Consider the following 14,388-nt stretch of genomic DNA (forward strand, 5'->3'; position numbering starts at 1 on the left):
GTTGAACGATACAATGCAAATTAGAGATGATGCGTATAAAATGCTTAGCACTGTACTTAACAATGTTGAATCCCAAATAAATAGCGGTAATTTTTATCATCGCACTATTCATGCTTTAAATTTCTGGCGTTTTAATAGGTCAGAAGAAAAAACTTATCTAATAGTCATCTTGTCATAAAGCATTTTCATTTACCCTTGGTTTTCCGAAGTGGTCTGGCTGATCACCCTAGGAGAGGCTTTTCTGACTCCGTGCTCACTTATCAGTTACTCATAGTAAGCGTGCTGTTATCTTTCCATAAACATTCTTAGTGGCCTGAGAATCTAGGTGTTCATTCTTTGGAGAATGATAATGCTGGTAGGGATGATGAAGTAGAGTCAGTGATTAAGGGACTGATCAGATGAGTCTTTGACAGTGAAAATCTCACAAAAGTGCTGCAAGCAATATGGTCTATTGTATTTAGAAGTGTAGGCTTGGTTTGATTTTTCTATGGTAATCTTTACAAGTTGCCATGGTAACAGCATACATTTTTGAAATGCAGGTAAAACTATGAATGTTAGACTTACACTGGCAATACGCATGCTTGTACTTCGGCACGTTGATCATATTAGAGCAGATGGCAGTCAAATAGGGGAATTTTAAAAACAAAATTGTCCCCAAAATCCTGAATTGTATTTTTTACTGAGGCAACCTGTAGTATTGTAGAAAGAGCCAGATTTGCATACTGGACTCTATACCGTTAATAAAAGGTGATCAATCTTGTTTGTCTTTTAATCATTCTAAACCTAATTTTTCACTTATAAAATGGGAACTATAATTCCTTCCTGATGTCTTTGCAGGACATTAACTATATCATGTAAACTTGCTTGGGAATGCGAGTGTGGTGCAGATCTAAGGAGGCAGTGTAACCTAACGCTTAGAAGCACTATATATACTTTGGAGTTGAGGACACTGCGTTTAAATTCCTGCTTCTACTAGTTATTCACTGTGTGACTTGTACCAAATACTCAATCTTCTCAAGCTTCCGTTTCTTAGAAATGATAATCTCACTTAAGTTTTCTGTGAGAAATAATTGAAATGCCGTATTCAAATGCTTATTACCAGAGTGCCTATAAATTGTGAATATTCAGTAAATGGAAACCATTACTATGATCGTGATGATGGCTATTGTTTAAACACATCACTCTTTCCTGGACAACCATTTAAACTTCTTTTGACTGATACCTCAGCAAAACATTATTTGCTACGAAGCACAAATTTTATATAAGGTAACTGACTCTTAGATTTCTCCCATGGTGGCATTTAAATTACTTCAATAACAATAGGGGCTCTTACTGAGGCAATAGCCTCTCAAAAGTGATCCCACCACGATATGCTCCCCTATCCTATGCCAAACATAGTTTTGACAGCAGAGGTCTGATAGAAATTTCATTATGGGTCATGGTCCCTTTTTCTGGTGGTTCTTTTTTTTTTTTTTTTTTTTGCAGGAGGATGGGATTAGGGTTTGAGGTGATATAAGTTACTATTAATGTTGACAGTAACTGGAAGGGGTCAGTTGTCTACATGGCAAAGCTAATTTCACTCCCAAGTTCCGATGTTCAAAAGAGGATTTTACTTCAGGAAGTTCCTTCTGAGCTTTCCAATTACTATTTTCAAAGTTTTTGTCAACTAACAGTGCCATTTTTCTTTTGGTGTTTTTTTGTTTTTTGTTTTTTTTAGAGAGTTCAGTCAGGTAGATGATGATAATGGTGGACTCTTGAAATGTCCCATGTTGGTCAAACCCTGAAAATTCCCAACCACAAAAGTACAAAATTTCATTAGCCAAGTAACCCAAGTCCTTACAACTGCCCATGAACATAGATTTAAAAAGAACCTAGGTTCCAAGTGAGAAGGCCATGCTTCTGATATATCTGGCAATTTCTCTCGAGGAATAACAAGTTCACTCTTTCTGTCAAGGACTGAGCTTTAAGCCCTGTTTAATTTTCTTTAGAGTAACTTCTCCTAAAACACCTTCTTGGGTGTTTTCGATATGTTTGGCAGCTTGTTCAATATTGCATACTATCTTATTTTATCCCATTAACAGCTTTATGAAGTACATACTATTATTATTCCTACTTTCAAATGAGAGAACTGAGGCTTAGAAAGGTTAAGTAGCATCCCAGCAGCCATACAGATAGAAACCAGCAGTGCCAGGATTTGACCCCAGATCTGCCTGATTCCAGAGCAAAAAGGTTAGCACCACATGGTACTGGCCACATTTATCTTCCTTGGTGTTCTTTTTTTTTTTTTTTTTTTTTTGAGAGTAGCATTTCAGAAAGTGAAAGAACTGGTCTGAGAACCAGGAGAATCTTGTTCTAGAACATGAGTTGTGCTTTGTTTCTTATAGAAAGAAAACTAGACATTTTTTTTTTACTAAGTTTTTGGTGACCTTACACTAGTCAGTTAACCTTTAGGAGATCTGAATTTCCCTATCTATAAAATGAAGGAAATAATTAAGGGAATTGCTCAGGTTCCTGGTCTAAAGGTTTTTTGTTGTAAGAAATCAGAATGGCCATGCATCCTATGCCCTCCCACCCCCATATTCTTTCCAGGGAATAGTCCAACCGTGGTCTGAGCATCTTTAGTCACGAGTAGCCATAGTCCACAGCTGCCCATGTTTGGGGCTGGTCTTATTTAGAAAATTCTACCTTTGGTCTTAATTTTTTCTCCCATGAAATCTCCATATTATGCTAAATCAGTCATTTATTTGATTGTCTTTTATAGGGGTGGAAAGTGCGGAAGATCGGTAGGCATGTATCTCTGACATCATACAATGTCCTTATGCTTGAGCATATCTTTTGTCTTTAAATAAACATATCCTTTGTTGTCTTTGATCTTTTTCACATGAAGTACACAGCTGTCTTCTGGGCATACTGTGGCTGTGATGGGCATTGACTTCACACTTAGATACTTCTACAAAGTTCTGATGGACTTATTACCAGTTTGTAACCAAGATGGTGGCAACAAGATAAGGTAAGCCTTTCAGGGACACCATTTCCTTTCTAGCTGCAAAATACAGAGAAACTGATGTCAGGGATCTCTAGTTGGATGACAACCACATTGTCGTGGTCAGGACCAGAAACCAAGTGTTCTATTAAGACAGTTTTTGTTCTTTTACTTTTCTAAGACTCATGTCATTTATGATTTAGACAAACAGACGTGGCTAGTAACAACAAGAGTTACTGTGACACAGAATTCTCCAAATCTCTTGTTTTTTTAGAAGTCAGTAATTAGATGTTTCCCATATCTTGGGTGCTAGAAAGACCAGAGTATAGTCTTGGGTAGTACTTTTGATGTTAATTTAGTTATTAAACCAAAGTCTTTGTGAGATTTTCAGATGCTTGAACTGTTCCTCCTACATTTCCCCAGAAAGAAGTTCATGGAACTAAAAGTCTGCTGCCTGAATTTCAAAAGAACATGTCTGATCAAAGCAAGGACATTCCATTGATTTAATGCAGGCCACTTTTAAAAATAGATTTCTTATTTCAGTCTCATGGCCCATGTTTCATCACTGCTAAATTTCACATTGGCCCTTATGGGGAATTGCAGAATTCACAGCAAACTGTTATGATGGTTGTAGAGTGAAAAAGCAGAATGTAGTCTTGATTGGAGCAGTTCTGGCTTTATTTATTTACTGTTTCCATCATATCTATTTTTGTATGTCCTCTGAATGTCACATTTATGTATGTTTACCATTGAAAGAAGAAATTTTATGGTTTACTTAAAGTTTATGCATTTATATTCAAAGCCACTTTCAGAATATCCCTTCTCAGGAAAAAGAATAACCTTCCCACTTATCCTGGCCTAAGAATCTTGGAGTCCATCTTACTGGGACCTGGTGGTCACATTCTGTATTACAAGGTGACCTCAGAGGCAGGTGTAAATTTCTCACCTTAAACTGTATGCCAGGTGATCCACCACTTCAAGAATAATGTATCTGGACTCAACTACCAACCGTCTTTCATGTTGTCCATGAATATTTATTGAAAACCTGAGATAAATGCAATTTGTTTTAGGACTAGAAAGATCAGTGCTCTCTGAAAGCGTAGAAAAACAGCTTGTATGACTTGAGAGATGTCACTTGTTTTGGTGTAGGTGTTTCATAATGGAGGACAGGGGTTATCTGGTGGCGCATCCAACCCTCATTGACCCCAAAGGACACGCACCTGTGGAACAGCAGCACATCACCCACAAGGTATTTGTTGCAAAACCAAAAGCTCAGTTTTCCAAAAGCCTGCAGCGCATTAATTACATGACATATGCCTTTTGTTCTGCTTGGTCTCGTTAGGAGCCCCTGGTAGCAAATGATATCCTGAACCATCCCAACTTTGTAAAGAAAAACCTGTGCAACAGCTTCAGTGACAGAACAGTCCAGAGGTTTTATAAATTCAACACTAGCCTTGTGGTAAGTTGTTCCCTTAATAACTCTCATATTCCTTCCCACTGTGTAATAAGAAATGAGATAAAGGTTAATGTCTGACTATTACTCCAAACTGTTTGATTGTCTTAGAATTATATATAATAGGACAGGACTTTAGTCAAGCTCCCCAGGATGACAGTTGTGGAATATAAAGCCCAGAGTAGAGAAGCAAATGTCTTAAGGTCTCACACTTGGTATTTTGGTTTGGTTTTGTTTGCTTAAAGACTCACTCAATCTCCACCCTTTGAAATGTCTGCGGAAGTCTGTTCCCACACTCTTATATAAATATATGTGGCACCCTGTGTTTCTCTCTTCCTGTCTTCTAGAGATCAGTTAGTCTCCTGAAATTCCTAAAGCCAACTTAGGCCAGTTCTCGGTCATCCACCCTGTTAGATGAGAGTTCTCATATAGATCACCCAAAAGTACTCTTTTTCTTTTAAGTTTAGAATACTCTGTGTGATTTGAGGTACTGTAAATTTGCTTGGATATGGGTAAAGATCTCAAGGATTTTTTTTTTTTATTAACTTGTAAAAAATTTTATCTGGGAGAGAACTAAAATGAGTAATGTCAGAACCAACTTTCAAAAAGTTATTTTAAAAAGGTAAGCTTTTAGTTTAGAATTGACATTTATATCACTAAATGTATAATTAAAAATTAATTTTAAAGATGTGTTAGGGTAAATGAAAATCTGAAACTTAATGTCAAAAAAAGCAATTTCCAAAACAATTGTCTGGCGGCATAGAAGAATTTAAAAAATGAATACGTTAATAGGATAGTGTGTTCAAAGCAAGAGAAGTCATTATTACTCTGTTCAGACCCTATGCCATTATGAGAGGTACCCTCTTAAAGGGCACACCGACAAACTTGAGTGTAATCAGAGGGAGGCTGCCAGGCGAGGTTGTCATGTGATTTCTTTACTCTTACTCTATGTATCTTACTTTCTCTGTGTATCTTCTGTCATTTTGTACAATGCAGCTTCAGCAAAGAAAGCCAGACTATTCTGGTAGACATTTTTCAGAAATGTAGATTTTAGTGGAACGTGAATTAGAATAATTTCTTATTGGCCCAAGTTATTTTGAAATGGAATCGGAGCATTCCTGGGTAGTGAAGCTAATAGAATGCTACACCTATATTTTGCTTATATTATAGATGTGGGCATCTTCTCTCTTCCAGAGGAAAATTTATCTAGACCTCTAAGAACCCATTTAGTGCCGTAATTCTCAGAACTAGGCTTATTATTCTCCCTGTGCATATATAAGGGATGACTGGCATGGGATTAAACAAGCATGGGATTAAATAATTGGTCTACTGCATATGACAAACATGCAGAAAGAATGACCATACTCAACATTACAATGCCAGTTTTAAATCTTTAGTTTTCTAATGTGGTAACAAATTTGACAATTGAAGAAACTGGCTTTATCAGTTTCTTGTTATAGAATGAAGAAAAGGACACATGCTTTGATTGGATTGTTTAAATATGCTGGAAACAGGAAACTGGCCCCTTAAAAGTGCTTACATTTTTAAATAATTTTATTATTCTAGAAAAAAAGAGGTTTGTTATCCAAGGGTGGAGGTTGGGGGGTTCTGGTTGTTTAGGTTTGCCTTTGAAAAAATATCAAACTATTCCTTACCTGAAAGTTGCTTCTTGCATTTATTTTCGTTTTATGATATATTGTGTGTAAAGCGGAGAGAACAGATTACAAAAACAGCTATGAAAATTTTATCTGTATAAGCATAGATAAAAGGATAATGCGTACATAACTGTTAAATGAGAACTATCTGTGACCAATGATGTTATGAATAATTTTTACCTACTAATTTTTTAACAGTGACTATGTATTACTTTTGTAATCAGAAGTTTTGTTGTAAGCTATTTTCAGCAGATGATTGAAGAGCTGAGTCGTCACATTGTTGTCACTTTTGACACCTTGGTTGTCCACAGGGGGATTTGACGAACCTTGTGCATGGCAGCCACTGTTCTAAATACAGACTGGCGAGGATCCCGGGAACCAATGCGTTTGTCGGCATTGTCAATGAAACATGCGATTCTCTTGCCTTCTGTGCTTGTAGCATGGTGGACCGGCTCTGTCTCAACTGTCACCGGTAAAAATGCAATGGATCATAATCTCTGTTTACCATGCTGTTGAACATTTTAACTGATGCCAGTCATTCTGAAGTGACATCTGCAAAATAAACATGAAGTGCTGGGTATGTCCCTGAGAAAAGGGAAGTCCCGATTACGGAAGCATTTGGAGCTGTGTTGTTTGTAGCATCCTTGTCTAAAGAACAATGGACTGAGACCAATTGTGTATTTAAGCTTCTGGTCATAATTTCTTTTTTACGGTCCCTTTTAACTAGCTCAAGTTTTCTTGATTTTGCTTCCCCTGGTACATGTATAATATTATAGTTTGTTATTGACCCTCTGCATAGTAACTTTCTTTTTGCTTTTCAGAATGGAACAAAACGAATGTGAATGTCCCTGTGAATGCCCTCTAGAGGTTAATGAGTGTACTGGCAACCTCACCAATGCAGAGAACAGGTAAAAAATATATATATATACTATACACACACATGGAGTCTTATTTATAGATTTGTTTAGGGTTAGGGCATAAAAAGATGATTCATTCTACTAATGTAACTGTTCAGTGAGCCAGATTTAAAGCTCCATAGTTTCTTAAAATGAAATCCACTTTCAGGTTTAAATTTAAATGCTGTGAAAGTATTAACAGTGTATGTGCTACGTACAAAAAAATATGAGACTATTACAAGCATTAACTGAATGCTTACCATGCGTCAGATACTTTATGCACATTAAATCACTTAGTTTTCTAATTAACCCTGTGATAAGTATATGAGTACCTTTCACACACATACATGCTCACACATAACAGCATTATTTATATTAGTGACAAATTTTAAGACTAATTAAATAAATTGTAGTAAGTCCCTTCTCTAGAACTTGAAAGAATGTTGGATGTATACCATATATATACTAGTACAGTTGACCCTTGAACAAAGTGGGGGTTGGTGCTGACCCCCCGTGTAGTCAAAAATCTGTGTGTAACTTTGACTCCCCCAAAACTTAATTATCCCTTGGTGTCTGCAGGAGATTGGTTCTAGGACCTCCTGCAGATACAAAAATCCACAAATGTTCAAGTGCCCTAAATAAAATGACATAGATCGATGCTTATAGTCAGCCCTCCGCATCTGCAGACTCTCAGCTGTGGATCAAAAACAGTACAGGTATTTATTGAAAAAAAAAATTTGCGTAGGTGGACCCACGCAGTTCAAACCCATGTTGTTCGATGGTCAACTATATATGTTTGTATAGGCATAGAAAAAAATGTCTAAAAGGACCCTCATTAAACTGTTAACAGTGGTTACCTCTGAAAAGTAAGATTTAGAATGGTGAGTGAGAGAAGAAAACATCCACTTTTGATTGTATATATATATATATATTCCTATTTTGTTGAATATTTATGATTTCCTAATTTTTAAAATATTATTTCTATTGCACATAAAGGTGAACACATTGAAGCTCAGAATAGTTAAGTGATTGGCTCAAGGTTTTATATAAGCAGGTAGCAAAGCTAGCATTCAAATCCAGTTGTGTCTGACACCGTAGGGGCCAGGGGCATGATGAGCTTGGCATGTACGTGGTCCTAACCTCCAGACTTGCTCTTGAATAGAAACCCAAGCTGCGAGGTCCATCAGGAGCCAGTGACATACACAGCTATTGACCCTGGCCTGCAAGATGCTCTTCACCAGTGTGTCAACAGCAGGTGCAGTCAGAGGATGGAAAGTGGGTAAGCAGTGCCCAGTGTTTATTTTATGTCAACATGATGGGTTTGGGAGCAGCACTTAAAGAACAGTGGCCAGCAGCCTCACTGAGATTTTCCAACTGATATTTATTATTTCTATTCTTGATGTTTTAGAAAGTACTATTTTTCAGATCCGAAACTGATCTTATAAGCCTTTTATCCACCAAGTTTAAGGTTGTCCAGTTTTTACTTGTTACAGCTACTTGGCATTTGTACCATATGTTAAGAGCTTCATCTGTGGGTGGGAGAGTTATCCTTGAAATAAAATGTGAAAATAAATGTGTGAGGGCACATGGCATGAAGAAGCAAGAGCAAAGGGCAGGAACTCATGGGCTCCAGAACCAGAACCTGGCAGTAAGGCTCTCTGTGTGATACATTGATGCTTATCAGTTTTCTTTCTTAGAATGTGATATACTTCATGGTAGTTTTGAGAACCAAAAACTATATGTCCCCTGCTCCCTCCTCGTCCTACCTAGGGTGTTTGGGAGTAGAGATCATGAGAATAGTGGCTGTGGTAGCCTAAAGCTTAAGGGGTAGGAGTGGAGTGATTCATTTATTGTAGCTGCAGGTTGCCATTTGCTTAAACAGTTAGCGGGTAGAAGGAGCCGTCAGTTCTACTTTTGGTGTATATTTTGGTAATGGAATGGTAGGGCATCAAATAAATTGAGATGTTATATAGGAACCCAAAGTCAATTCAATTTGAGAAGCACTGCATATAGTCTCTTAGAGAGTCATAGTGCACTTAACATATTAAAAGTTCTAAGAAATTGACGGCGAGAAAATCTAACATCTGATATTGCCCAAAATTATTTCATTGATTTTTTTTTTTTCTACACTTAGGGTATGTTAGGCCAAAGTCTAACAAACCTTGGAGCCATTTGGTCTTTTAAGATGATTTTGAATAATCCTGCACTCATCCATGATGTGTGGATTTCATGGTTTGATTCACAGCGAACATTTTTATTTCTCTCATTTCCAAGTTGTTGAGGGACATAAAGCAGCTATCCCCTGGCAGACTATTGCTATTCTCATTTTGTAAGGAAAGGAAACTAATGTGCAAGGAGACACACACAGCACCAGTAGGTAATGGAACGCTTGAGAGCTGCCTGATGCCCAAGCCCACACGCTCTCCCCAGCCCGACATTGCCTTCTGGGACACTTAGCATTGTCTTTCTGGCAGGGACTGTTTCGGTGTGCTGGATTGTGAATGGTGCATGGTGGACAGCGATGGAAAGACTCACCTGGACAAATCCTACTGTGCACCCCAGAAAGAATGCTTTGGGGGGATTGTGGGAGCCAAAAGTCCCTACGTTGATGACATGGGAGCAATAGGTATGTTTGTTGGGAACCCATAAAGATTTTTGGGTAATTCTTGAATATACATTTTCCTGCCTCAATACCAGAACAGAAATCCTAAAGTGATCCTCTACTTCCCTGATTCCTTTGCCAGTAGTTTTTAATTACAAAATCAAGGCAGATAATTACCTTCAAAGCTGGCTAGATATTCTGTGCTGAGTGAACAGCCATCTGCTCTGCCAAATTTTGCAAGCCTGGAATTCATTCCCATAATGCTTGTTTTGAGAAATATCAGGCCTGATTTCCACATGTCTGAACTCTAGAGTTTGTTTGAATGTGAATTCCAGCTGACAGAAGGGCTAATGATGGCAGAGTAACCATTGCACATCTATTTCCTGCTGAAACCTTCCCCCACAGCTTCTGCAAAGGCAGAAATCTTGTGGCTGCAAATCATTGTTTAGGGCCTTGGGTCATCAGAAGCCAGAGCTCCCCACTGCTGCTGGAGTGGCTTAGGGTGGGGGACAGGGACACGGTAGGGAAGAACCCCTCTGGGGTCAGGCCCTAGACCCACATCCCTCAATGAGGTTTTCTCGGTGTCTTTCTGGAGTTAGCACAAACCCCTAAAGCTTAGCTGGTAGCTTAGCAAATATTTAAATCTTTAGTTAACACCTTGTTTTTTAACATCTCCGTACATTAGCCTGTCCGTAGAAGAAAAGCTCATGTATGAAGAAAGGTTCTGAGCTCACATATTACTACTGAACCACGTTAGGACATAGTAGAAGTGACCTTGCTCTAAGAAGACACTTTATATGCCCACTTGCAGTTTTCTGTCTAAAAAGTCCGAATGATGTTAAAGGGAACCCATAAGCTTTGAATGTGATCTTTTTAGCACATAGTGATTGAACCTGGTGCCATTTATTTTAGTGAAACCAGTCACATGACTCCCAGAGAGTGGGGTCACATCACCTCACCTCTCTACTAGGTGACTTCTCTTCGTAGAATCCCACACCCCAGGGAGACTTAAGTCATTCTCATCTACTCGCTTGTTTTATCAGATCTTGCCGATTGTGTTCTTGCTCTGCTGAATAGCCAGCATTTAATTTGAGAACCAGGATTAAACAAAGCCACTGCTCCCACATTCTTGAGGGTCTTCTTTGAGGAATTCAAAGCTTAAAGCAGCTGCTCTTATCATCGCCAAACCCCTTCTTGCTCTATTCCTTCCCCTCTCACCCCCAACCCCACCTCCTACCATGCTTAGGAAATCTTTAGAAGGAATATCTGTTTATTTTCATGAAGGTGATGAGGTGGTGACACTGAATATGATTAAAAGTGCCCCTGTGGGCCCTGTGGCTGGAGGTATCATGGGATGCATCATGGTCCTGGTCCTTGCTGTGTATGCCTACCGCCACCAGATTCATCGCCGGAGTCATCAGCATATGTCTCCTCTTGCTGCCCAAGGTGAGCTCAAAATGAATCCCACAGCTCCTCCAGGAGGCAGCTGCCTTCCTTAGGTCTTTCCAAGGCTGGAAGGACAGTGGCCAATTGTGTAAGCCTCTCAACAATTATAAGAACAGTGCTGCATTTTCAGCTTCTGAGGAGTAGACTCAGAAGTCCCAAAAGCCTGCTTTCCTTCTTTAGTCTCTTTTGATTCCCCCCCAAAAAATCCCCGGACCCTCTCTCTCCTTACACAGCTTTCACCTGCCGCAGCCTGCCTCTGGGCTAGGCCAGCCAGGGGAGCTGGAAGGCTGAGAGGGAAATTTTGTTCTTCACTCAGCTCAGATGTGTTGCCTTTGCTGTTCCAGAAAGATTCACAAACCAAAAATACCCCAGGTCACTATTGGCAAGAACATGAATCGTTCTACTGCAGCTGTTATTACAGATTGTAAATGAACACACATTCCTAGGAATAGTCACATCTCTTAAAACAGGAGCAGTAAATGAAGCCAGGTACAAAATGATTAATCCGTAATCACGACTTCCATACCAAGAGTTAAATGTGGAAGCTGTGTTCCTTTGAAAGGGAAAAAAACCCATTTAATGACTGTCCCCTTTCTTCCTAAAAGCCCCCAGGGATGTATTAACCTGAGCTTTATGGAGATAAGGCTTAACTCATCATTCTTCATGGACTAGGTCAGGGGCCACTAAGCTTACCCTGAAGCAATAAAGACAAGTCGATGTTGGCATATTTTACAATGGCTACAACCCTGGTGGGGGGATCATGGGGTAATGCTGCCTGATTTAGTAACAGGGCTAATCACAAAGCTGTTTTCCCTTGGTAAGATTCACTTAGACTGAGGATGACTGCCATTTGGTATTACCTTATGCCTGACCTTTTATAAGATTGTGTAATATTATTTTATCAACAGCCATGGTTTTAGACCCCTTTCCTTCTGTTTCGGATACTTTAGTAAAGGATTAGCCTTTATCAACTTTTCTCCTCTTCAGAAATCAACTTCAGGTGACTCTTGATTATTCTTAATCTCCTTCTGATTCCTGCTTCCTCCTCCTTAAAAAAAAAAAAAAAATGGGGCATCAGTTGATTTTTTTCCAAGATAGGGTTCATTCTTGATGGAATGCTGTCATCCAGCCATCAGATGAGCACTCTGTAGGGTATTAAAGTGGTTGATTTTGTTTGATTAAATAGTCATGTTTCTCTCTTTTTAATGATGGGTAGAAATGTCAGTGCGTATGTCCAACCTGGAGAATGACAGAGATGAAAGGGACGACGACAGCCATGAAGACAGAGGCATCAGTGAGTATTCAAGCTGCCTTGCTACAGAATGTGTCGGCAGGAGGCTAATCCAGAAAAAATATTCTTTCTTATATCCTTTTGGCTTGTATTAAAATTTAAGAAGCTTTGACATGGGGTTCTCCCCTCGCCTTTTCATTAGAAAGAAGCGTATATGTTTGCTTTTAGAAAATCTCAAAAGATTTCCTGATGTTCTTTTTTGCATTAAGTGCTTTGTCCTAAAACACCTCATCCTTCCCTTTCTCTCTCCTCCTCATTACCGTCCAGCGTAGGATTTTAGAAAGGGAATCATCAGGTATGCATTTTTTTAATCCCTTAACTAAGATATACAACTAAGGGGGAAAAAGAGTATTTCTTTAACAAAAGAGAACTTCATCAGTGTAGAGATAACCTTGGCCTTCAACTGCTTAGAGCATATCTTCTTGATGCATGTTGGAGATATATAATTTGGGACCTCTCCCTGCCCCATTCCTAAAACCAACTCCCCTAATCCTCAGAATTTTTTTTAATTACTTATTCTAGCTCTCCACAGAATAACCCCCAGTGTGTGAAAGAGCTCGCTCAGAGAAAACATGCTTGATGTAATAAGGATACTGGCATAAGAGTGACTAACCATCCTTGCCTTCCACAGTCAGCAATACTCGATTTATAGCTGCGGTCATCGAACGACACGCACACAGTCCAGAAAGGAGGCGTCGCTACTGGGGCCGATCGGGCACAGAAAGTGATCATGGTAAGGTCTAGCTTCCTGCACGTGAGGACCCGAGGGACCTGGCGGACTCCCGTGGGCCAGTGCTCACAGCCATCCTTCTCTCTCTTTCCTACTCTGTGCTCAAGTAAATTATTTTGACCTAGTTTCCCAAAAAGACACATTGCAACACGACACTTTTATAAGAGCCCAAGGGTAGTTTTGCATATGCGTCAGCACTCCCAGGCTTAAACGAGTGACCTCTGGGCGCACAGACTGCCTCCTAGGTTTTCTCCATGAGTATTGTCTAAATGGAACTTGCTCACCACCCCATTTGACTCTCAGTAAATCGGCACCCTCATAGGTCCTACTATCCAGTGTTGCTGGTTGGCAAATACCAGCATCATCAAGGGCTCTCTCAGCCAGCCTTGCCTGGGAGGCTCAGGAAAAGCTTCATTAAGGAGACATTTGCACCATGCCCTGAAGGATGATTAAAGAAAGGATAGAGGCAAAAGGACTGGTGTGTACAAAGTCATGGAGTTGTGTAAAGTGCCTGTAAGATGCCCAGGAGGGTTTGAGGATGAATTGTGAAGAGGTGCTGAGTGACAGGTGAGCTATGAATTATGAAATCTGTGTGCCGTACCAAAGACTTGGCCAACAGATAGCTTCTCACCTTCTCAGTGTCCATATGGCTTGTTGTCACAGAGAACAGCAGATGTATTCTGCTCTCTTAAGTATCACTGCCACAGTTCCACAAAAATGTAACAAGTGGTAGGATTTTTCCTATAATTGTAAAATCTTTTTATTTTTCATATAGCTGTTTAATTTCTCAGAAATCTTTATTTTCTTCCCAGAATCAATTTTTTAAAATGCATAAATAATGTATGTATGCCTTTAGACTCTGCTTTCTCCAAATCTACTCTGAAAAAAAAAAAACATGTCTTCAAACAGGATGTTCCCACACCCGTGCTAAAAAATGCAGGAGTGGGTATTCCTCAGAGCAACCGATGTGCCCTTTCATATCACAGCCAGGTATTCAGACTCCCTCTGGAAAACCGGAGAAGTAAAGCTCTGATTTGTAGATTGGAGACTTCATTTGGGCTTTGAATGACATTGTTTTCACCAACTAAATAGAAACTTCAGGTTTCTATGGAGAGTTCAAGCACAACTTAAATTTTTCAGTTTCTTTGACTTTCTGCCTTTTTTCCCTAAAAACCTTTGAACATTCATAAATGCATTCTGCCAGGCAGTTCTGTGCCTCTTCTCCTTTGAATAATAAAACAGGTTTGAGGCTACTAAAGTTCAACAGAAATAATTTCTTATTCAGCAGAAATACTAAGTCCTCTCTCCTCTCCTCTCCTCTCTCTCTCCTCT

General features: G+C 39.3%; 1 protein-coding gene across 1 annotated transcript in view; it reads left to right on the forward strand.

The window, feature by feature from the left end:
* Positions 1-14,388, forward strand: part of CACHD1 (cache domain containing 1) — a 198,476-nt gene that overhangs the window by 176,059 nt on the left and 8,029 nt on the right. Inside the window, exons 17-26 of the mRNA XM_039838488.1 lie at positions 2,888-3,010; positions 4,133-4,232; positions 4,326-4,442; positions 6,403-6,563; positions 6,913-6,999; positions 8,150-8,266; positions 9,462-9,613; positions 10,874-11,035; positions 12,252-12,329; positions 12,958-13,059. Coding sequence (XP_039694422.1) covers positions 2,888-3,010; positions 4,133-4,232; positions 4,326-4,442; positions 6,403-6,563; positions 6,913-6,999; positions 8,150-8,266; positions 9,462-9,613; positions 10,874-11,035; positions 12,252-12,329; positions 12,958-13,059 — 1,199 coding nt within the window. The remainder of the gene's footprint in view (positions 1-2,887; positions 3,011-4,132; positions 4,233-4,325; positions 4,443-6,402; positions 6,564-6,912; positions 7,000-8,149; positions 8,267-9,461; positions 9,614-10,873; positions 11,036-12,251; positions 12,330-12,957; positions 13,060-14,388) is intronic.

Source organism: Pteropus medius, unplaced genomic scaffold (genome assembly GCF_902729225.1).
Source record: "Pteropus medius unplaced genomic scaffold, Ma_sr-lr_union100, whole genome shotgun sequence".
Taxonomy (NCBI): domain Eukaryota; kingdom Metazoa; phylum Chordata; class Mammalia; order Chiroptera; family Pteropodidae; genus Pteropus; species Pteropus medius.